This window comes from Oncorhynchus gorbuscha, linkage group LG02, assembly GCF_021184085.1.
Source record: "Oncorhynchus gorbuscha isolate QuinsamMale2020 ecotype Even-year linkage group LG02, OgorEven_v1.0, whole genome shotgun sequence".
Taxonomy (NCBI): Eukaryota; Metazoa; Chordata; class Actinopteri; order Salmoniformes; family Salmonidae; genus Oncorhynchus; species Oncorhynchus gorbuscha.
The window spans coordinates 21,601,924-21,627,447 of NC_060174.1; the positions used below are offsets into that span (position 1 = coordinate 21,601,924).

Genomic DNA, 25,524 nt, shown 5'->3' on the forward strand with positions numbered 1-25,524 from the left:
ACTTCTATTTGATTTGATTCTGTTCAATGAACCATAAATAATTAATGAACATGCACCTGTGGAACGGTCGTTTAGACACTTACAGCTTACAGACAGTAGGCAATTAAGGTCACAGTTATGAAAACTTAGGACACTAAAGAGGCCTATCTACTGACTCTGAGAAGCACCAAAAGAAAGATGCCCAGGGTCCCTGCTCATCTGCGTGAACGTGCCTTAGGCAGGCTGCAAGGAGGCAAGAGGACAGCAGATGTGGCCAGGGCAATACATTGCAATGTCTGTACTGGGAGACATCTAAGACAGTGCTACAGGGAGACATCTAAGACAGTGCTACAGGGAGACAGGACGGACAGGATCGGTACATACGAACAGCACACCTGCGGGACAGGTACAGGATGTCAACAACAACTGCCCGAGTTACAACAGGAACACACAATCCCTCCATCAGTGCTCAGACTGTCCGCAATAGGCTAAGAGAGGTTGGACTGAGGGCTTGTAGGCCTGTTGTAAGGCAGGTCCTCACCAGACATCACCGACAACAACGTCGCATATGGGCACAAACCCACCGTTGCTGGACCAGACAGGACTGGCAAGAAGTGCTCTTCACTGACGAGTCTCAGTGAAGTCTCACCAGGGGTGATGGTCGGATTTGCGTTTATCGTCAAAGGGATATGAACGTTACACTGAGGCCTGTACTCTGGAGCAGGATCGATTTGGAGGTGGAGGGTCCATCATGGTCTGGGGCGGTGTGTCACAGCCTCATCGGACTGAGCTTGTTGTCATTGCAGGCAATCTCAATGCTGTGCGTTACAGGGAAGACATCCTCCTCCCTCATGTGGTCCTCTTCCTGCAGACTCATCCTGGCATGACCCTCCAGCATGACAATGCCACCAGCCATACTGCTCGTTCTGTGCGTGATATCCTGCAAGACAGCAATGTCAGTGTTCTGCCATGGCAGCAAAGAGCCATGAATCCCATTGAGTACCTCTGGACCTGTTGGATCGGAGAGTGAGGGCTAGAGCCATTCCCCCCCAGAAATGTCCGGGAACTTGCAGGTACCTTGGTGGAAGAGTGGGGTAACATCTCACAACAACAACTGGCACATCTGGTGCAGTTCATGAGGTGGAGATGCACTGCAGTACTTAATGCAGCTGGTGGCCACACCATATACTGACTATTACTTTTAGTTTTGAACCCCCCTTGTTCAGGGACACATTATTCCATTTCTGTTAGTCACATGTCTGTGGAACTTGTTCAGTTTATGTCTCAATTGTTGAATCTTGTTATGTTCATCCAAATATTTACACATGTTAAGTTTGCTGAAAATAAACGCAGTTGACAGTGAGAGGACGTTTCATTTTTTGCTGAGTTTAGTATGTACGTACACAACGAAGGAGGTTGGTGGCACCGTAATTGGGGAAAACGGGCTCATAATAATGTCTGTAATGGAATAAATTAAATGGTATCAACACATCAAACACATGGTTCCCAGGTGGTTGATACCATTCCATTGACTCCATTCCAGACATTATTATGAGCCGTTCACCCCTCAGAACTTCTGTGCTGTTGCCTTGTGTTCTATAGATAGATCAATGAACCATCGATATTGGTTCCAGCCTAGTGTATAAAAGAACGTCTACTTGCTAACATCACAGATTGTTATTTAGTTTATACAGTAGATGCATACGCTTGTTCATTGGTACGGACATAAAACTAACCTATACAGATGTAGGATCTTCATTTGATCTCTCTGTTGCAGGAGAACTAATTTACACTTACACATTTCAGACTTTATTTTCCACTATGAAAACTGTTTCAACCCCTACAAAAATGTCCATAAATTATAATCCACATAATAATTCACATTTCCTGTCGCTGCAGGATTATTTTCCTGCTTTAGCAAATTGGCTCAAATAAAGATCTATATCTGTAGAAATGTAGATTTAGTTGTCCTAAATTCAAAATCCTATTGATTTAAACTGTTGTTACTCTAACTCAACCACACCTAGAGTATTCACGTTTATTGCATTTAATGCATGAAACCTGTTTTCCCAATGCCGAGAATAACAAAACATTAACACTAATCCTGAGTATGATTCAGGCATCAATTTAGTATATTAATCAATAAAGAAATTGAACAGCTAGTCATTTTCCACAGACTGGGGTGGTCAACTTGTATGAATAACACCCATAGGTTCAGAGTGGAGATCTGAGGGCAGTGTTCTGACCATTACTGTGTGTGTGTGTGTGTGTGTGTGTGTGTGTGTGTGTGTGTGTGTGTGTGTGTGTGTGTGTGTGTGTGTGTGTGTGTGTGTGTGTGTGTGTGTGTGTGTGTGTGTGTGTGTGTGTGTGTGTGTGTGTGTGTGTGTGTGTGTGTGTGCATACGTGAGTGCGAGCATGCGTGTAAGAACGCGACGGAGAGAGAGTGAGTGTGTGTGTGTTTCAGCCAGACCGACAGGTCCAAGCTGCTGTTGACAGGGATAATTCAACACACACACATGGGACTGTGGGAAAACCTAATGAGAAGAGTATGTATGTCACAACATGTCGTGTTCTCTGACAGCCAGCCTATCTCCGGTCACTGTTCTCTGACAGCCAGCCTATCTCCGGTCAGTGTTCTCTGACAGTCAGCCTATCTCCGGTCACTGTTCTCTGACAGTCAGCCTATCTCCGGTCACTGTTCTCTGACAGCCAGCCTATCTCCGGTCACTGTTCTCTGACAGCCAGCCTATCTCCGGTCACTGTTCTCTGACAGTCAGCCTATCTCTGGTCCCTGTTCTCTGACAGTCAGCCTATCTCCGGTCACTGTTCTCTGACAGCCAGCCTATCTCCGGTCCCTGTTCTCTGACAGTCAGCCTATCTCCGGTCACTGTTCTCTGACAGCCAGCCTATCTCCGGTCACTGTTCTCTGACAGTCAGCCTATCTCCGGTCACTGTTCTCTGACAGCCAGCCTATCTCTGGTCCCTGTTCTCTGACAGTCAGCCTATCTCCGGTCACTGTTCTCTGACAGCCAGCCTATCTCTGGTCCCTGTTCTCTGACAGCCAGCCTATCTCTGGTCCCTGTTCTCTGACAGACAGCCTATCTCTGGTCTCTGTTCTCTGACAGCCAGCCTATCTCTGGTCCCTGTTCTCTGACAGACAGCCTATCTCTGGTCTCTGTTCTCTGACAGCCAGCCTATCTCTGGTCACTGTTCCCTGGGAGATGAGGCTTGGTCAGTGGCCTGTTGTCATTTCCCAGTCCCACATAAACAGAGGTCTGTGGCCCTAAAGCCATGCAGGCACCAACCAGTCAGTCAGTTAGCATCTACCTGCCGTCAGAGACAGGCTGGCTGGAGATACTGAGCTGGCTGGCTGGAGATACTGGCTGGATAGACACATGGTTGTTTTTCTAGAAGAGAAAGGGTTCTCAATGAGTTACCTGGCTAAATAAACGTTTCAAAACATTGGAAAGCGGTGGGAATATTCTTGCTGACTCATTCTCCTCCTTTCCTTCCCCAATTGACTCCCTCCTTTTACTTTGGGACATTGAGTACCCCTAGGGACAGTGATTTAGAAATGTCCCCTGACAGCCACTGTCTCAGCTGCCACCCAGAACTGTGATCATTACCAGGGTTTACCAGGGGTCAGCTCCACTCTAAATGACTGATCTACTGTATCATACATCTACAGCAATGCAGAAACACCTTTCTGATTTTAATGTAGAACAGTTCCCTCGGGGGAGGAAATGGAGGGCTGTTCTCTACCTCTGCTATTTCTGACATACTTTAGCAAAAAGAAGGGAAATAATCCCTCTCCTGTAAGAATCGATGAATCACTGGCAGTGGGAAAACTTAGTGGGTTAGACTATATACTGTAAGTAGATCGTCTTGAGTGGTGTGAAGTTGTGGAGTACAGTGTAGGCTACAATGACAGTGCAGAGGTTTATAACGAAGTCATTTTCACAGACGTTTCTACTTCAACACCTGATTGATCCACTTCAGAGCTACTGTACCTCAGCTCCACCTCAACTCACCTGGCTTTGGGCTGATGCTTCTTATCGCTCTTTTTCGAATCATCTCTCTGCTCTCGGGTCATCTTTCTACATTCAAATCTTACATTAGAATGAATTGACAATACTGACGAAGGATCAGCTCCTAGAAAGATATTACAACCTACGGCTGCAAATATCGAGGTGGCTTATTCTAATGCTTACCCAATAAAATGTGCTAAATCACCAATTTGGTACATCATTGCGCACATGGTAGATTACACATCATAAAATATACTGAGACACATTATAGAAAGTAGCCTACAAGTTGCAAAATAGAACTCAATTGATTGAACGTGAAATGTATTCCAATTTTATTGAAAAAGGCCTATAGCCTACTGTTGATATTCAAATGCAGTCGTCTCAGTTTTCAATTGAAACATATTTTTATACATCACTTGTTTGTTTCAATTGCGAAGACATTGGCAACTTTGTAGTGTAGTCATTTTTCTTCTGAAGTTATCGGCGAATAAGTGGATGGTGTTGGCAGATGTTAGATTCCAATGGTTTTGGGAAACAGCTCAGAGATTTAACAATGCTCCTACGAAGGTTCTAAGATGCTTTTGGGAAACTGGGCACTGGTCTGTTGTCATGGAGATAAGAAGGCCTCCCCTGATTTGTGTGTATGTGTGTGTGGCCATAGAAAAAGCTAATTAATCTCCAGGACTGTTTACAGCACATTGAGCAACAGTGCGCTACACACACACACAACACACGCAGGCGCACACACACACACTAGAGGTCGGCCAATTAATCGGAATGGCCGATTAATTAGGGCCGATTTCAATTTTTTTTTCAAGTTTTCATAACAATCGGGAATCTGTATTTTTGGACGCCGATTTGTCGATTTTTTTACATTTACATTTTTTACATTTTTAAAATGTATTTTTACACCTTTATTTAACTAGGCAAGTCAGTTAAGAACACATTCTTATTTTCAATGATGGCCTAGGAACAGTGGGTTAACTGCCTCGTTCAGGGGCAGAATGACAGATATTCACCTTGTCAGCTCGGGGGGATCCAATCATGCAACCTTAAAGTTAACTAGTCCAACGCAATAACGACCTGCCTCTCTCTCGTTGCACTCCACAAGGAGACTGCCTGTTACACGAATGCAGTAAGCCAAGGTAAGTTCCTAGCTAGCATTAAACTTATCTTATAAAAAACAATCAATCATAATCACTAGTTAACTACACATGGTTGATGATATTACTAGATATTATCTAGCGTGTCCTGTGTTGCATATAAACTGGCTGAGCATACAAGCATACAAGTATCTAAGAATCTGACTGAGCAGTGGTACGCAGAAGCAGGCGTGTAAACATTCATTCAAACAGCACTTTCGTGCGTTTTGCCAGCAGCTCTTCGTTGTGCGTCAAGCATTGCCCTGTTTATGACTTCAAGCCTATCAACTCCCGAGATGAGACTGGTGTAACCGAAGTGAAATGGCTAGCTAGTTAGCGCGCGCTAATAGAGTTTCAAACGTCACTTGCTCTGAGACTTGCTGTGGTTGTTTCCCTTGCTCTGCATGGGTAACGCTGCTTCGAGGGTGGCTGTTGTCGTCATGTTCCTGGTTCGAGCCCAGGGAGGAGCGAGGAGTGGGACGGAAGCTATACTGTTACACCGGCAATACTAAAGTGCCTATAAAAACACACAATAATCAAAGGTTAATGAAATACAAATGGTATAGAGGGAAATAGTCCTATAATTCCTATAATAACTACAAGCTAAAACTTCTTACCTGGGAATATTGAAGAATCATGTTAAAAGGAACCACCAGCTTTCATATGTTCTCATGTTCTGAGCAAGGAACTGAAACATTAGCTTTCTTATATAGCACATATTGCACTTTTACTTTCTACTCAAACACTTTGTTGTTGCATTATTTAAACCAAATTGAACATGTTTCATTATTTACTTGAGGCTAAATTGATTTTATTGATGTATTATATTAAGTTAAAATAAGTGTTCATTCAGTATTGTTGTAATTGTCATTATTACAAAAAAAAGCAAAAGAAATCGGCATCGGCTTTTTTGGGCCTCCAATAATCGGTATCGTCGTTGAAAAACCATAATCGGTCGACCTCTAACACACACACACACACACACACACACACACACACACACACACACACACACACACACACACACACACACACACACACACACACACACACACACACACACACACACACACACACACACACACACACACACACACACACACACACACACACACACACACACAGCATTCCATCTTATTCTCATTCTGCAGGACAGAAAGCATGTCCTCTGCCTCTCATTGCATACAGGAGTTCTGGTGATCACGTCGCCATGAGAGATGAGGGCGAGAGGCAGAGGTAGAGTAATGAGGTGTGGCCGCAGGTGGAGTAAGCCAATCACACTCCTTTAAGAGGCTCAGCGCCCGACACACTCATATCAATCTTACCATCAATCACACAGAACACACTCGCAGGCATGCACACACGCACACACGCAAGCAGGCATGTACACACACACACACACACACAGACACACACATTTTACATTTGCATTTAAGTTATTTAGCACTCTAATCTAGAGCGACTTACAGTAGTGAGTGCATACATTTCTTGTACTGTTCCCCCGTGGGAATCAAACCCACCACCATGCTCTACCAACTGAGCCACGTGGGACACACACTCCAGGGCGAGATTCTGACTGAAAGCCTCACAAACCATCTTGGAAATTACCATTCACTTCTTGAATTAACTACATTGAAATGGAACTGACCAAAATCCATCTAGGGGCATTATCCTCCTACACCCAGTGCTCCCACCCCCACAAAGGGCTGTCCTTTGTGGGCTAGCTCTCTCCAGACCCAGGCTCTCTGTTCCACAGCCAGGGGACCAGGTCGGGTTATGGGCTTGGGCTAAGGTTGAATATTTTCCCAGTATTTTACAAATGTTCCATCCCGAGAATAAATCACTTTTCTCCAGGGTAACCTGGTATTTCCCACCTAATCCGTAAGTGCCATTCAAGGGCAAATAAAGCATATAAATAGTTCTATGTCTGGATTTGTTTAGAGCTTTGATTGAAAATTCAAGCCTGATGCTACCTGAGCCTGATGAGACATACATCAAATACATTTTATGAGCCCTACATGAAATACATTGTATGAGCCCTACATGAAATACATTGTATGAGCCCTACATGAAATACATTGTATGAGCCCTACATGAAATACATTGTATGAGCCCTACATGAAATACATTGTATGAGCCCTACATGAAATACATTGTATGAGCCCTACATGAAATACATTGTATGAGCCCTACATGAAATACATTGTAAAGCCCTACATTGTATGAGCCCTACATGAAATACATTGTATGAGCCCTACATGAAATACATTGTATGAGCCCTACATGAAATACATTGTATGAGCCCTACATGAAATACATTGTATGAGCCCTACATGAAATACATTGTATGAGCCCTACATGAAATACATTGTATGAGCCCTACATGAAATACATTGTATGAGCCCTACATGAAATACATTGTATGAGCCCTACATGAAATACATTGTATGAGCCCTACATGAAATACATTGTATGAGCCCTGACATTGTAAATACCCTACATTGTATGAGCCCTACATGAAATACATTGTATGAGCCCTACATGAAATACATTGTATGAGCCCTACATGAAATACATTGTATGAGCCCTACATGAAATACATTGTATGAGCCCTACATGAAATACATTGTATGAGCCCTACATGAAATACATTGTATGAGCCCTACATGAAATACATTGTATGAGCCCTACATGAAATACATTGTATGAGCCCTACATGAAATACATTGTATGAGCCCTACATGAAATACATTGTATGAGCCCTACATGAAATACATTGTATGAGCCCTACATGAAATACATTGTATGAGCCCTACATGAAATACATTGTATGAGCCCTACATGAAATACATTGTATGAGCCCTACATGAAATACATTGTATGAGCCCTACATGAAATACATTGTATGAGCCCTACATGAAATACATTGTATGAGCCCTGACATGAAATACATTGTATGAGCCCTACATGAAATACATTGTATGAGCCCTACATGAAATACATTGTATGAGCCCTACATGAAATACATTGTATGAGCCCTACATGAAATACATTGTATGAGCCCTACATGAAATACATTGTATGAGCCCTACATGAAATACATTGTATGAGCCCTACATGAAATACATTGTATGAGCCCTACATGAAATACATTGTATGAGCCCTACATGAAATACATTGTATGAGCCCTACATGAAATACATTGTATGAGCCCTACATGAAATACATTGTATGAGCCCTACATGAAATACATTGTATGAGCCCTACATGAAATACATTGTATGAGCCCTACATGAAATACATTGTATGAGCCCTACATGAAATACATTGTATGAGCCCTACATGAAATACATTGTATGAGCCCTACATGAAATACATTGTATGAGCCCTACATGAAATACATTGTATGAGCCCTACATTGTATGAGCCCTACATGAAATACATTGTATGAGCCCTACATGAAATACATTGTATGAGCCCTACATGAAATACATTGTATGAGCCCTACATGAAATACATTTTATGAGCCCTACATGAAATACATTGTATGAGCCCTACATGAAATACATTGTATGAGCCCTACATGAAATACATTGTATGAGCCCTACATGAAATACATTGTATGAGCCCTACATGAAATACATTGTATGAGCCCTACATGATTGTGCTGTTATCCAATACATATATGATATAGGCTACTGTACATTATTATACACGACAGAAAAACATAAAAGCTCATAGCTATATGCTATCTTAGGTAAATAAATTAAATTAGCTTCAGTAGGCTAATCTTTTAGAGTGTAAAGTGGAATACTGTACTGTATTGTATTATACTATATTATATGGACTGGAATTACGCACATCTTTCAAACCATGATAACGCAAGGAGAGATTCTGGTACAAGTATAGGATAGTAGACGTGATTTTAATTTTGAAATATAATAGGGCCTATTTGTATAATTAATGTTAGCTTACCTCCTCTTTCTCTCTCTATTGTTGCTTCATTCCGTCCTTGCTTTCAACAGTTACATTTGTTTAAGTTTTATTGTTATCAAGCAAAGCTTGATTTTGGAAGAAACTTAGCAAGATAACTATCTTCTAAATTAGCAAACCAAATGCACAACTGCAGAGTACTTAGCACATTTTAGATTGTTACCTTAATAGTTTTAAAATACCTAGCCGGCAAACATGTAGCTGTGAATTCCATATTGTAACTAGATCACCTGGTGCATGCTGCACGACAGTGATTGACTCACAAGGCTCCAGTCTCTCGTAGTTGACTGTGTTCGAGAGGATCAAAACCGCAATATACTTGTATCATGGGCAAATTGTGACTGACTTATCTACAAATAATTATGTTGTTATTTATGACGCAGGGTGATTTGTAGATTAGTCAGTCGGATTGCACAAGTTGCACAAGGTGATTTGTAGATTAGTCAGTCGGATTGCACAAGTTGCACAAGGTGATTTGTAGATTAGTCAGTCAGATTGCACAAGTTGCACAAGGTGATTTGTAGATTAGTCAGTCGGATTGCACAAGTTGCACAAGGTGATTTGTAGATTAGTCAGTCGGATTGCACAAATTGCACAAGGTGATTTGTAGATTAGTCAGTCGGATTGCACAAGTTGCACAAGGTGATTTGTAGATTAGTCAGTCGGATTGCACAAGTTGCACAAGGTGATTTGTAGATTAGTCAGTCGAATTGCACAAGTTGACTGCATGTATTTACTTAAAAAGTAGTTACAAATATTCAAATGTATTAAAAATATTCAGTTGAAGTCAGAAGTTTACATACTTAGCCAAACACATTTAAACTCCCTGTCTAAGGTCAGTTAGGATCACCACTTTACTTTAAGAATGTGAAATGTCAGAATAATAGAAGAGAGAATAATTTATTTCAGCTTTTATTTTTTCACATTCCCAGTGGGTCAGATGTTTACATACACATACATTTAGTATTTGGTAGCATTGCCTTTATATTGATTAACTTGGGTCAAGCGTTTCAGGTAGCCTTCCACAAGCTTCCCACAATAAGTTGGGTGAATTTTGGTCCATTCCTCCTGACAGAGCTGGGGTAACTGAGTCAGGTTTGTAGGCCTCCTTGCTCGCAAACGCTTTTCCAGTTCTCCCCACACATTTTCTATGGGATTGAGGTCAGGGCTTTGTGATTGCCACTCCAATACCTTGACTTTGTTGTCCTTAAGCCATTTCGCCACAACTTTGGAAGTATGCTTGGGGTCATTGTCCATTTGGAAGACCCGTTTGTGACCAAGCTTTAACTTACTGACTGATGTCTTGAGATGTTGCTTCAATATATCCACATCATTTTCCATCCTCATGAAGCCATCTATTTTGTGAAGTGCACCAGTCCCTCCTGCAGCAAAGAACCCCCACAAAATGTGCTTCACGGTTGGGATGGTGTTCTTCGGCTTGCAAGCCTCCCCCGTTTTCCTCCAAACATAACGATGGTCATTATTGCCAAACAGTCCTATTTTTGTTTCATCAGACCAGAGGACATTTCTCCAAAAAGTACAATCTTTGTCCCCATGTGCAGCTGCAAACTGTAGTCTGGCTTTTTATGGTATTTTGGAGCAGTGGCTTCTTACTTGTTGAGAAGCCTTTCAGGTTATGTTAATATAGGTTTAGTTTTACTGTGGATTTAGATACTTTTGTACCTGTTTCCTCCAGCATCTTCACAAGGTCCTTTCGCACCAAATTACATTCATCTCTAGGAGACAGAATCCGTCTCCTTCCTGAGCGATATGACGGCTGCGTGGTCCCATGATGTTTATACTTGAGTACTATTGTTTGTACAGATGAACGTGGTACCTTCAGGTGTTTGGAAATTGCTCCAAGGATGAACCAGATTTGTGGAGGTCTACAATATATTTTCTGAGGTCTGGCTGATTTCTTTTAATTTTCCCATGATGTCAGGCAAATAGGCACTGAGTTTGAAGGTAGGCCTTGAAATACATTCACAGGTACACCTCCAATTGACTCAAATTATGTCAATTAGCCTATCAGAAGCTTCTAAATCCATAACATAATTTTCTGGAATTGTCCAAGCTGTTTAAAGGCACAGTCAACTTAGTGTTTGTAAACTTCTGAACCACTGGAATTGTGATACAGTGAATTATAAGTGAAATAATCTGTCTGTAAACAATTGTTGGAAAAATGACTTATGTCATGCACAAAGTAGATGTCCTAACCGACTTGCCAAAACTATAGTTTGTTAACAAGAAATTTGTGGAGTGGTTGAAAAATGAGTTTTAATGACTCCAACTTAAGTGTATGTAAACTTCCGACTTCAACTATATACCCCAGAATACGGTATACACGGTATACCACCCAAACCTAGGGCCAATGATATTAATAGCCCTGACTTCATTAATGTTTCAGGCTCAATGATAGGAGCTAGTGTGAGAGGAGACGGGTGCACCACCGGGTACATTAGTAACAGACAGGAAGGGTTGGAGGGGAGCTCTAAAGGACTATCTAAACACAATATCCACATTATCACTTCATATAGACTAAAGTACACAACAGTTGCATGCAGCGAGGCAAGAGCAGAGTGTGTATGTGTGTGTGTGTGTGTGTGTGTGTGTGTGTGTGTGTGTGTGTGTGTGTGTGTGTGTGTGTGTGTGTGTGTGTGTGTGTGTGTGTGTGTGTGTGTGTGTGTGTGTGTGTGTGTGTGTGTGTGTGTGTGTGTGTGGGGGGGGGGGGGGGCAACTAGACAGAGGGGGCAAGTAGAGAGGGGGAAACGAGAGAGAGGGGGAAACTAGAGAGACGGGGAAACTAGAGAGACGGGGGAAACTGGAGAGCGAGAGGGAGACAAAGAGAATGAGAAAGGAGGGAGAAAAAATGGGAAGAAAGAGCGTCAGGGTAAAGGAGAGAAAGAGGGAGAAAGAGAGAGAGGTAAGTGGGAGGTACAGGGAAAACTCACAATACAATCACTCTCTCAGAATGAGGACAGAGAGCACGGGAAATGGAAAATGAAATTGTGTACACTCCTGTCAAGCATCAAACTTCCAGGAGGACATTGACATTGCTCAGCGGTGGGACATACAAAGTTGGGATTCAATTTATTTTCTTCAAATTGACCCGGAGGGATGGTAAACCCACATCAGAATTGGTTTGTCAGTCATTTTGTGTGATTGTTTAGGTGTGAAGGGAGAGTAGGGATGTTGTCTACATTGCTCAGTTCACCGGAAATTTTACTCATTCTCTGCTCTCCTGTATAGTATCAATAGGAAGGGGAGGATGAGGAAGAAGAGGGCAGGAAGAGGATGATTGGGAGAAGAAGGAAAAGGGCAGAGGGCCGTCAGAGTGTGTGTCTCTACGGCCAGATTGCAATGCCAGGCCGCAGCACACAGTTATCTGTTCTCATTTATCAGAAAGAGGGAGAGTGAGAGGAAAGAAGAGAGAGAAATAAAGAGACAGAAAAAGAGAGGGGGAGACGAGAGATAGAGACAAAGAGAAGTCAAAATAATTTCCTCATTATCTGCAGCGTTGACAATCCCCCTTCACTGTCCCTATCCAGAATAACTAAAGACAATCACCCACCTCTTCCTTCATACTTCACTTAACTCTGCTTATGCCCCAGAACAAACAAATAAAATATTGATTGCATGTAACAATTCCTCTTTCTCTCTCTGCAAGCTAAATAAGTTTAATGGACAGAATCTGTCTTCCTTAATGCACCCGTTGTCCTGTCTTTTTACACACATCCTTCTTTTAAAAAAGTGACAGCTCACCCAAAATAATTATCCTACTTCTTTTGACCCCTGTTCTGAGATTTTTTGCATTTTCATCTGTACATCCCAAAACAAACCTAATTTTGTCATGTTTTGTCTTAGATTGTCTTGTCATTTTGATTTTCCCTCTGCTGGTCTTTTTAGGTTCGTTTCCCTTTTTTTCTCTCTCCCTTCCTCTCTCTCTTCTCCCTATCGTTCCGTTCCTGCTCCCAGCTGTTCCTATTCCCCTAATCATCATTTAGTCTTCCCACACCTGTTCCTTATCTTTTCCCCTGATTAGAGTCCCTATTTCTCTCCTTGTTTTCCGTTCCTGCCCTGTCGGATCCTTATCTATTGTTCACCGTGCTGTGTTTGTGTATCGCCCTGTCGTGTCGTGTTTCCCTCAGATGCTGCGTGGTGAGCAGGTGTCTGAGTCTGCTAGGTTCAAGTGCCTTCCCGAGGCAACCTGCTGTTCAAGATCGAGTCTCCAGTCGGTTCTCGTCATTACGAGTGGAAGTTGTGTTTTTTGATTGTATTTTACTTTACTGGATTAAAGACTCTGTTTTCGCCAAGTCGCTTTTGGGTCCTCATTCACCTGCATAACAAATTTGAACAGATAAATCCGTTACTCTCTCAGAACTAAGCTCTGTTTAAAAATCTGCCCAGCAACAAGTTCTTAGCTACAGTATACAGCCAAGGCGCAAGACTCCACTGTCTTTGGGAAGTGCGACAGCTTAGTGGATATACACTCCACAAGGCCGACTTCCTCTCTGGGGGGAACGCAATGAAAAGAGCCCCCAAAAAACGACTCCACCCACGTGGACACACACGGGTTGATTAACGGAGTGGAGCTTGTAGCGGCCTTTAAGTGCCTGTGACAGTTTGCCACGAGTGTTGCAGATACAAAAATACCATGACTAGAGTTGATCAGTAGCGGTGTGTGGGTAAAATCACTGGGGAAGCCAAGCCAGAAAAAAAGCCATATTGCAACCTATGTGTTGTGATAATTGTGGTGTTTGCTCTATAACCTGTTAGTTCATGTGATTTGACACTGTGATATATAGGCCTAAAGGCTGAGACACTAAGAAGACACAGTGGCAGAATACATTTAACCACACATTTATTTCATTACAAAACTGGAGAGCAACATCTGTCCGGCGGAGTCCACAAAGCATATTGCATGTAACAAACAGTTACATGACCTACAGCATTGTCAAGCAAGTTAATGTTTCCCACATTTATGGGCGAGTTACCGCAATTCACAAAGAAAACAGGAGCTGCTACTACTATCTACTATTCCAGCACCATTTTAACCTCAACATTCAACATCATCAAATCACCTAGTCTAATACAGTGACAATTAAAAGATTCCAAAAACAATTTAGTCCAATCAATATAAGCTAAATATCATATGGATGTCTATGGTACTGATGTGTGTGTGTGTGTGTGTGTGTGTGTGTGTGTGTGTGTGTGTGTGTGTGTGTGTGTGTGTGTGTGTGTGTGTGTGTGTGTGTGTGTGTGTGTGTGTGTGTGTGTGTGTGTGTGTGTGTGTGTGTGTGTGTGTGTGTGTGTGTGTGTGTGTGTGTGTGTGTGTGTGTGTGTGTGTGTGTGTGTGCGTGTGCGTGTGTGTGTAAGTGAGTAAGTAGAGTTTTTTTCTACTGTTGAAAAGCCAATGCCATCCTCCTCTTCCATGTTACCTAAACGGTCTATGACTCTGTCATACAGTACACACTTCATTTTTGTTGTCCTATGCTAGCTTTAATTTAATAGGCAACAATTAGCCAGCTAGTTAACATTAGCCTACTGTAACGGCATTCGTCTGTTGAATGAAGAGAGTCGGACCGAAGCGCAGCGTGTAGGTTACTCATGACTTTAATGAAAGATATGACGGTACATGAAATAACTGAAATAGGAAAACAACAAACGAAACGTGAAACTAATTACAGCCTATCTGGTGAATACTACACAAAGACAGGAACAAACACCCACAAAATACAAAGCGAACTCAGGCTACCTAAATACGGTTCCCAATCCGAGACAACGAGAATCACCTGACTCCAATTGAGAACCGCCTCAGGCAGCCAAGCCTAACTAGACACACCCCTAATCATACACAATCCCAATACGAAACACAACATATAAACCCATGTCACACCCTGGCCTACCCAAACATGTAACAAAAACACAAAATACAATGACCAAGGCGTGACACCTACTACATCTAGCTACATATGGAACTCCCATCCTCTCAGACCAGAGGCACAATGTATGAATTTATGGTTGATCAGAATCACCATTATACTCATTGGCCAAAATGGAGAATTAAGAAAAACAAAAGTCCAAATTCCTATCTCCATCCATGGCTAATGTAGTAAAGGGACAATTTTAGCTAGCAAGCCACTGGAGGACAACACAACGAGATGCAACAATTCAAGATTTATTTTCTGTCAATGATGTTTGGCTTGATGTAATTTGATTAGTGTGAAGCCAAATCCAAACTGTCTTCCCTTGGCACTTTTTTTTGGTGCGCCAGGACCACTCACAGTTGAGCTCCCTCAGTTAAGTTTGATTTGCTATCATTGTATAATTTTTTATCAAGCGAGGCCAAATGCTCGCTGGCTTCCCTTGCATTCAATGCTATGGGCGGCAACAATATCATAGTGTTTTTGACCAGACAGCATCAGATAGATGGGCTTCACATCTATCACACCTCTCTCTAATGTCAATATTGCTTGTCTACTGCTGTTTCTGTTTGTTCTTATCATGTTATTTCACTGTAGAGCCCCCAGTTCCATTCAACATGTCTTAGATAGCTCCTTTGTCCCACCCCCACAAATGCGGAGACCTCACCTGGCTTAATTGGTGCCTCCAGGAATGCAACCTCTCTCATCATCACTCAACACCTAGGTTTACCTCCAATGTACTCACATCCTACCATACCCTTGTCTGTACATAATGGCTTGAATCTATTCTACCACGCCCAGAAATATGCCCCTTTTGTTCCCAACGCACTACATGACCAATTCTTCTAGCCTTTAGCCGTACCCATATCCTAGTCCTCCTCTGGTGATGTAGAGGTTAACACAGGCCCTGTAGCCCCCAGTACTACACCTATTCCCCAGGCGCTCTCATTTGTTGACTTCTGTAACTGTTAAAGCCTTTGTTTCATGCATGTTAACATCAGAAGCGTTCCCCCTATATTTGCTTTATTCACTGCTTTAGCACACTCTGCCAACCCTGATGTCCTAGCCGTGTCTGAATCCGGCTTAGGAACGTCACCAAAAATTCTGAAATTTCATTCCCAGACTACAACATTTTCCGTGAAGATAGAACTGCCAAAGGGGCAATCTACTGCAGAGAGCTGCAATCTACTGCAGAGATAGTTTACAGAGTTCTGTCATACTATCCAGGTCTGTGCCCAAACAGTTCAAACTTATACTTTTAAAAATCCACCTCTCCAGAAATAAGTTATTATAACTTGTAGACCACCCTTAGACCACCCAGACCAACCTTAGCCCCCAGCTGTGCCCTGGACACCATAGGGGCGGCAGGGTAGCCTAGTGGTTAGAGCGTTGGACTAGTAACCGAAAGGTTGCAAGTTCGAATCCCCGAGCTGACAAGGTACAAATCTGTCGTTCTGCCGTTCAATGACGGCCTAGGCAAATCTGTCGTTCAATGACGGCCTAGGCAGTTAACCCTAGGCCGTCATTGAAAATAAGAATTTGTTCTTAACTGACTTGCCTAATAAAATAAATATGTGAATTGATTAAACTGGGATATGCTTAACACCCTGGCTGTCCTACAATCTAAACTAGATGCCCTCAATCTCACACAAATTATGAAGGAACCTACCAGGTACAACCCTGAATCCGTAAACATGGGCACCCTCATGGATATCATCCTGACCAACTTTCCCTCTAAATAAACCTCTGCTGTCTTCAACCAGGATCTCAGAGTGCAATCCTCACAATCTTAATAAGCATGCCCCTTTCAAAAAACGTAGAACTAAGAACAGATTGGTTCACTCCAGACTTGACTGCCCTTGACCAGCACAAAAACATCCGGTGGTGTACTGCATTAGCATCGAATAGCCCCCGCGATATGCAACCTTTCAGGGAAGTCAGGAACCAATACACACAGTCAGTTAGGAAAGCAAAGGCTAGCATTTTCAAACAGAAATTTGCATCCTGTAGCACTAATTCCAAAATGTTCTGGGACACTGTAAAGTCCATGGAGAATAAGAGCACCTCCTCCCAGCTGCCCACTGCACTGAGGCTAGGAAACACTGTCACCACTGACAAATCTACGATAATTGAGAATTTCAATAAGCATTTTTCTATGACTGGCCTTGCTTTCCACCTGGATACCCCTATCCCGGCCAACAGGTCTGCACCCCCCACAGCAACTCGGCTTCCTATTTCACAACAAAGCCTCCTTCACTCATGCTGCCAAACATACCCTCGTAAAACTGACTATCCTACCGAACTTTGAACTTATGCGACGTCATTTACAAAATGGCCTCCAACACTCTACTCAGCAAATTGGATGTAGTCTATCACAGTGCCATCCGTTTAGTCATTAAGCCCCTTATACTACCCACCACTGCGACCTGTATGCTCTCGTTGGCTGGCCCTCGCTACATATTTGTTACCAAACCCACTGGCTCCAGGTCATCTATAAGTCTTTGCTAGGTAAAGCCCCACCTTATCTCAGCTCACAGGTCACCACAGCAACACCCACCCGTAGCATGCGCTCCAGCAGGTATATTTCACTGGTCACCCGTAGCATGCGCTCCAGCAGGTATATTTCACTGGTCACCGGTAGCATGCGCTCCAGCAGGTATATTTCACTGGTCACCCGTAGCATGCGCTCCAGCAGGTATATTTCACTGGTCACCCATAGCATGCGCTCCAGCAGGTATATTTCACAGGTCACCCGTAGCATGCGCTCCAGCAGGTATATTTCACTGGTCACCGGTAGCATGCGCTCCAGCAGGTATATTTCACTGGTCACCGGTAGCATGCGCTCCAGCAGGTATATTTCACTGGTCACCCGTAGCATGCGCTCAGCATCTGCACAGCTATCACTCCAGTGTTAGTAGCTAAATTGTAATTATTTTGCCACTATGGCCTATTTATTGCCTTACCTCCCTAATCTTACTACATTTGCACACACTGTATATGTATTTGATATTGTGTTATTGACTGTACGTATGTTTATCCCATGTGTAACTCTGTGTTGTTTTTTCGCACTGCTTTGCTTTATCTTGGCCAGGTCGCAGTTGTAAATGAGAACTTGTTCTCAACTGGCCTACCTGGTTAAATAAAGGTTAAATAAAAAAAATAAAAAAAATAGATGCCACTGGAGAGAGAGCCTCCATGCCTGTCCTACGCAATAGATTTCTATTAGAAAGTTCCACATTGTATACTGTATGCATTCTTTACAGGTGTTGGACTTTACTATTAGTCTACGCATTTAAAGGTACCGACCCCCACTGATAGTCTACCTATTGTCTACACACAGTTATGTATATTGGAAACCAATAGAATATTTATAAGATTTATGTACAGTATATAGGCTGTTATGGCCCTTTCCCCCTTGGGAAACTCCCACTTGACACCCCACCTGACCCTGTGTCTCCCCAAAACCCCAACCCTTCCTCCTTCTCTTTCTCCCCGCAGAGCGATTCTCCCCTCATCTCATTCATGTTTGAGTGACCCAGCAGAAACGGAGCCCATGGATTACGCAGATCCTCTAAACGCCACATCCCCAATAGGCTCTGGGGATAATCTCTGAGCAGCTTCAGCTTCTACAACTGCAATTCAACAGCCCTGTTTCCAGTGAATAATCATTTCTCCCATTGTAGTATGCAGAGGGAAATACAATTGTATTATTGCAGTGTATGCGGCTCTGCCTCGCTTGGTAGTAATAAAGTAATGATGCATGATAATGACCATGAAAAATTACTGATAAAGACTCAATCACACAGAGCAGGAGAAGCAAATGGAAGTTCTCGTGTACAAATGGAGTTCTAGTATTCAAATGGAAGTTCTAGTGTACAAATGGAGTTCTAGTGTACAAATGGAAGTTCTAGTGTACAAATGGAGTTCTAGTGTACAAATGGAGTTCTAGTGTACAAATGGAGTTCTAGTGTACAAATGGAAGTTCTAGTGTACAAATGGAGTTCTAGTGTACAAATGGAGTTCTAGTGTACAAATGGAAGTTCTAGTGTACAAATGGAGTTCTAGTGTACACATGGAGTTCTAGTGTACAAATGGAGTTCTAGTGTACAAATGGAGTTCTAGTGTACAAATGGAAGTTCTAGTGTACAAATGGAGTTCTAGTGTACAAATGAAAGTTCTAGTGTATAAATGGAGTTCTAGTGTACAAATGGAGTTCTAGTGTACAAATGGAAGTTCTAGTGTACAAATGGAAGTTCTAGTGTACAAATTGAGTTCTAGTGTACAAATGGAAGTTCTAGTGTACAAATGGAGTTCTAGTGTACAAATGGAGTTGTAGTGTACAAATGGAAGTTCTAGTGTACAAATGGAGTTCTAGTGTACACATGGAGTTCTAGTGTACAAATGGAAGTTCTAGTGTACAAATGGAAGTTCTAGTGTACTACTGGAGTTCTAGTGTACAAATGGAGTTCTAGTGTACAAATGGAAGTTCTAGTGTACAAATGGAGTTCTAGTGTACAAATGGAGTTCTAGTGTACAAATGGAGTTCTAGTGTACAAATGGAGTTCTAGTGTACAGGCGGTTTGGAAAATAATCCTGCAGCAACAGGAAATGTGAAATATTATGTGGATTATAATTAGGCAAATAAAGTCTGACATCATAAACTTTAGAATCCTTTTTAAACCTCGAACACAGGAACATTCTCAGCAACAGAAGAGTGATCAAATTAAGATCTGACATCTGTAGAGAAAAGGTAACGATAGAACAAGAAGTGTGTGTAGAAGCATTTCGCTACACCCACAATAACATCTGCTAAACACGTGTATGTGACCAATAACATTTGATTTGAAGAGAGAAAGCCAGACAGCAAAGAAAGATAAAGACAAAAAGAAGACAATCCTCTCATCCTCAACTGGAGAGAACGTGATGTTGAGTTATTACAAATGTGGTCAAGGGTTTGCAGTAATATGCAATTAACCTGATTGCCTTTGGCTGTAATTAATATGTCAGAGACCACAGACAGACAGACAGACAGACAGACACCCTATCTGCTGCAGACACAAGCTGCAGGAAACGAGCAGCAGTCAAAGCCAATTACCATCCACAGTCCTGCAGGAGGTTTTCAAACTGAGCACAAAACAAGACAATAACCATACACAGAATGAACCGACAACATGAAATGCATATTGGAAAAATGTTATTCTGCATTTTAAAATCTCCAAATGAATCCCTTTTGTTTTTATTGCCAGATACAATGAGGAATATCTGTTTTATATGATTAATATTGACATACACAATATGGTCTATGTCACAACAGATTCTAAGAGATCCCAAACTAGCATAACAAATCATATGTTATTCATCGTTTAACATGCATTTATCAGGACTTATTGACGTGGCTGTAGTGTTGATTAATCACTGATGCCTTTAGCCGATATTAGTTAAGGATGATCCCCAAATCGAAGGCTGCCGCCCTCAGACAGACAGTGTGTGTGTGTGTGTGTGTGTGTGTGTGTGTGTGTGTGTGTGTGTGTGTGTGTGTGTGTGTGTGTGTGTGTGTGTGTGTGTGTGTGTGTGTGTGTGTGTGTGTGTGTGTGTGTGTGTGTGTGTGTGTGTGTGTGTGCGTGTGTGTGTGTGTGTGGTCAGTAGATGGCTGATTGATAATCAATACCTCCCCTCTTAACCTCTGACCCCTCGTCTGTGACTCCTCTACATAAGCAGTGACCTGGGAAAAGCAATCCCTCCCCATTGACTTTTGCATTTCTCCTCTCCCATACACAACAGTGTCACACAGCTCCAACCTTTAATCTCCTCAAGTCCTCACTGAGCTACTATCCCATCAGTGCAGACATCTGTCCATCTTCTACAGTCACAGCTCTCACTGCAGTACAGAACACCACGGCACGGTGCAACTAAGACTCGCTCCTTCACACACATACACACGCTACTGTATCACTGTTCCCAACCATTATTACCCTACACCCTTGACTGAGCCCATGTTCTCTTCACAGTCACACACACCTCAGTGTGACACAGCACTGTGAGTGTGCAGCAGGGTACAGCCTAGCTCAGTGCTGACTGGCTCAGTCTCTTATCACACAACCCAGTGGAGAGATGAGCTGCCTGGCAGCCTGCCAGTGAGAGAGTCACAAACATTCAGCATCTTACTGTCACAGACTGCTGGCTCTGCCTGGTCTTACAAAGCACACTCACAGCAACCCCAGTCACACACATTCACTGTTAGAGTCTCACCTCTGAGCACGGAAAACAGACACCCACTGCACATGCACACGCACACACACACGTGCAACTCAGAAAACACCATACAGACAAAGTACACACACCTCTGAAAACACCACACACCCTCCCCATTCACACTCTCTTTCACAGACTGCCGCCTCATCCTCACCTCTGCAGGCAGGGAACAGCAAGAAACAGGAACCTGGGCACAGCAGGACCATGCAGCTACACTTCCTCATGCAATAACTGACTGTGCCAAAGGGTCATGAAATGTACTGTAGCAAAGTCTGACTCCATTCAAACGCATTGAGAACAACTTGTACCACACCTGTACCACCTATACTGGACATGTACTGTACCATTCATGTGAGGCATTTTACTGTGTGCTGATTATGTTAATCAGTTAGAGTTAAACAGCACCCTCTGTGGGGCGGGTTGAACTGGATGCTTCTGGTTTTCAGGGGATATTGAAAGAGTGCCAGTGAAGCAACTTCAGCTTTTTGACTATAGCACTCCATCTCAACTCCTCCACCTTTACTGGATTGGTTGAACAGCACAGAAGAGAACCTCCCCCTACAGTTGTTTTTCTCTCGTCAGGACCAGAAATAAAGCTCAGGTGCTTCTTGTACGCTTTGCAACGTAAGGTTGGTTAAACAATAACACTGAAATTAGTTGAAATGGATGTGAGAACAAAGGGATAGGACAGAGACAGTCCTTCTGAAGGTCTTAACCTCTGCCCTTTCTCTTGTGAACTTTAACCCCTGACCCCACTCACCGATTTCACAGCTCTCTCCGGAGTAGCCCTGGGGGCAGTAGCAGCTGTAACCGTCGCCCTCCTGCAGACAACTGCCTCCATGCAGACAGGGGCTGGTCTGACATGGGTTGTCCTCAGCTGCAGAATGGAGACATGGCAGGCGGGTTAACCAAGGGACTCACATACTCACACACACACACACACACACGCACACAGACACACACAGGCATGCACACACACACACACACACACACACACACACACACACACACACACACACACACACACACACACACACACACACACACACACACACACACACACACACACACACACACACACACACACACACACACACACACACACACACACACACACACACACACACACACACACACACACACACATACAGTTGAAGTCGGAAGTTTACATTAACTTAGGTTGGAATCATTAATACTCATTTTTCAACCACTCCACAAGTCGGTTAGGACATCTACTGTCTGCATGACACACGTCATTTTTCCAACAATTGTTTACAGACAGATTATTTCACTTATAATTCACTGTATCATAATTCCAGTGGGTCAGAAGTTTATATACACTGAGTTGACTGTGCCTTTAAACAGCTTGGACAATTCCAGAAAATGATGTTGTGGCTTTAGAAGCTTCTGATAGGCTAATTGACATAATTTGAGTCAATTGGAGGAGTACCTGTGGATGTATATCAAGGCCTACCTTCAAACTCAGTGCCTCTTTGCTTGGCATCATGGGAAAATCAAAAGAAATCAACCTAGACCACAGAAGATACATTGTAGACCTCCACAAGTCTGGTTCATCCTTGGGAGCAATTTCCAAATGCCTGAAGGAACCACGTGAATTTGTACAAACAATAGTACGCAAGTATAAACACCATGGGACCACGCAGCTTGTAAATAGGTGCCAGGACGGGAGGGGGAGGGAAGACAAACTCTTAACCGACATGAAGACAGGATGGGCGCGACGAAGGTCAAAATGTCATACCACTCAGGAAGGAGACGCGTTCTGTCTCCTAGAGATGAACGTGCTTTGGTGCGAAAAGTACAAATCAATCCCAGAACTGCAAAGGACCTTAAAGTAAAGCGGTTTGCAAACTGCACATGGAGACAAAGATCATATTTTTTTGAGAAATGTCCTCTGGTCTGATGAAACAAAAATAGAACTGTTTGGCCATAACGACCATCGTTATGTTTGGAGGAAAAAGGGGGAGGCTTGCAAGCTGAAGAACACCATCCCAACCGTGAAGCAGCACAGGGGTGGCAGCATCATGTTGTGTGGGAGTGCTTTGCTGCAGGAGGGACTGGTGCACTTCACAAAATAGATGGCATCATGAGGGAAGGGAAATTATGTGGATATATTGAAGCAACATCCAAGACATCAGTCAGGAAGCTTGATGACAAATGGGTCTTCCAAATGACAATGACCCCAAACATACTTCCAAAGTTGTGGCAAAATGGCTTACGGAAAACAAAATCAAGGTATTGGAGTGGCCATCACAAAGCCCTGACCTCAAACCTATGGAAAATGTGTGTGCAGAACTGAAAGCGTGTGCGAGCAAGGAGGCCTACAAACCTGACTCAGTTACCCTGACTCTGTCAGGAGGAATGGGCCAAAATTCACCCAGCTTATTGTGTGAGGCTTGTGGAAGGCTACCCAAAACGTTTACCCAAGTTAAACAATTTGAAGGAAATGCTACCAAATTCTAATTGAGTGTATGTCAACTTCTGACCCACTGGGAATGTGATGAAAGAAATAAAAGCTGAAATAAATAATTATCTCTACTATTATTCTGACATTTCACATTCTTAAAATAAAGTGGTGATCCTAACTGAACTAAAACAGGGACTTTTTACTATAATTAAATGTCAGGAGTTGTGAAAAACTGAGTTTAAATGTATTTGGCTAAGGTGTATGTAAACTTCCGACTTCAACTGTATATATACCTGTGAGGACTTTTTGAGGCCCAACAAATGATTCCCATTCAAAATCCTATTTTCCCTAACTCGTAACCCAAAATCTAAGCCTAACCCTAAAACTAACCCTAACCTTAACCCCTAAACCTAATCCCAACTCCTAACCCTGACCCTAAACCTAACCCCTGAGCCTAAAATGTGACCCGATTCAGGAAACTAGGCCTATCTCGCAAGTCACGACTTCACAGGAGAGCCGTTTGAACATTAAAAAAAAGTTTTAATCAAAATGTGTTTTTTTTGGCAGAAATGCCTTCTTGAACTTGTGAACTTTCCTATGCCTTAATAACGACCTTGCATGCCATCTGTAAATACAAATAAAATTGTTACATTTTGAGCCTTGTTGGTTAAGCCACAGAAAAGGGTAACAAACTTCCCACTAGCCATGAATGGCTGAGATAATGCGTGGGCTGGACATGCCGAGAGAGGAGTTTGGGTTGGCCAGCCATATAGAAGGCTTCTGTCTATTTGAGCTCGTCAGCCTGTGTTGGTAATCCTGGTGAACACGGCTTTAAAAACAATATATTGTGTAGTGGAGCTACATAAGTGTTGCCCTCCACTTTCTGGAGGATCAAGTTTTTAAATCAGTGGTGTGAGAGCCGATTTGGACATATTTGTATAAAAGACTGAACATATGGAGCTCCATGTATATTTGTGAAAATATATTAAATATTAATGTACATGATGAAATATTTGGTACGTACCTTTATGATTTATATTTACCCGATTGAGATATATTCATTTGTTAGTGTAACTCAGTCCCCCCCCCCCCCGCCCCTCTTGCCTATTCATTGTATTGTGATAAGTGTGTTAAGATAAAGGCAGGAAGTTGGGCCTTCGGGGGAGGGAGTCCTTGCTAGATGCAGGAGCGGTATAGTTTTTTGACCATACAGACATACATACAGGTCATAATATGTATTTTCCATATCAAGTATTCTATGCATTAAGTTGATTGGAGAATCACTTATTTGTTAGATATAAGAAGAATAAAGAAGAATTTTGTTGCACCATATCCCTGGATGTCATGGAATGTTTGGCCGTTTGGAAACCTTGAGTGTGGACTGTATGCGTACCAAACAACCCCGCTTCAGGCTTGGGCAGTGGCTATGGTAAAGAGGAAAGGAAGCCACTACAAGTGGAATTAGAGTATGATAGCTAAAGAGATGGAGAAAATACCTGTCTCTGGATTACATCTTCAAACTAAGGGCAACTGTGGTATGGAATTCCTGACAGGGAGACACATCCATCATGCATGATGATGAATACAGGTAAGATAGTCTAGCATTAGCTAGCTACATTTTCAGATATTACACATTTCTAATTTTGACAGAAAGTGGTCTCATTTCAAGCTAAAGTGTACTGTTAGCTAGCTAGCTAATGTTAGTATTCGTTTCTCAGAGCTGTTTGCTTTTCTAGTGCTTTTCTAATGTTAGCTAGTAGGTTGGTTAGCTCCCAGCACTG

General features: G+C 42.6%; 1 protein-coding gene across 1 annotated transcript in view; it reads right to left on the reverse strand.

Moving 5' to 3' along the window:
• Positions 1-25,524, reverse strand: part of ncanb (neurocan b) — a 380,232-nt gene that overhangs the window by 77,182 nt on the left and 277,526 nt on the right. Inside the window, exon 10 of the mRNA XM_046304575.1 lies at positions 22,079-22,195. Coding sequence (XP_046160531.1) covers positions 22,079-22,195 — 117 coding nt within the window. The remainder of the gene's footprint in view (positions 1-22,078; positions 22,196-25,524) is intronic.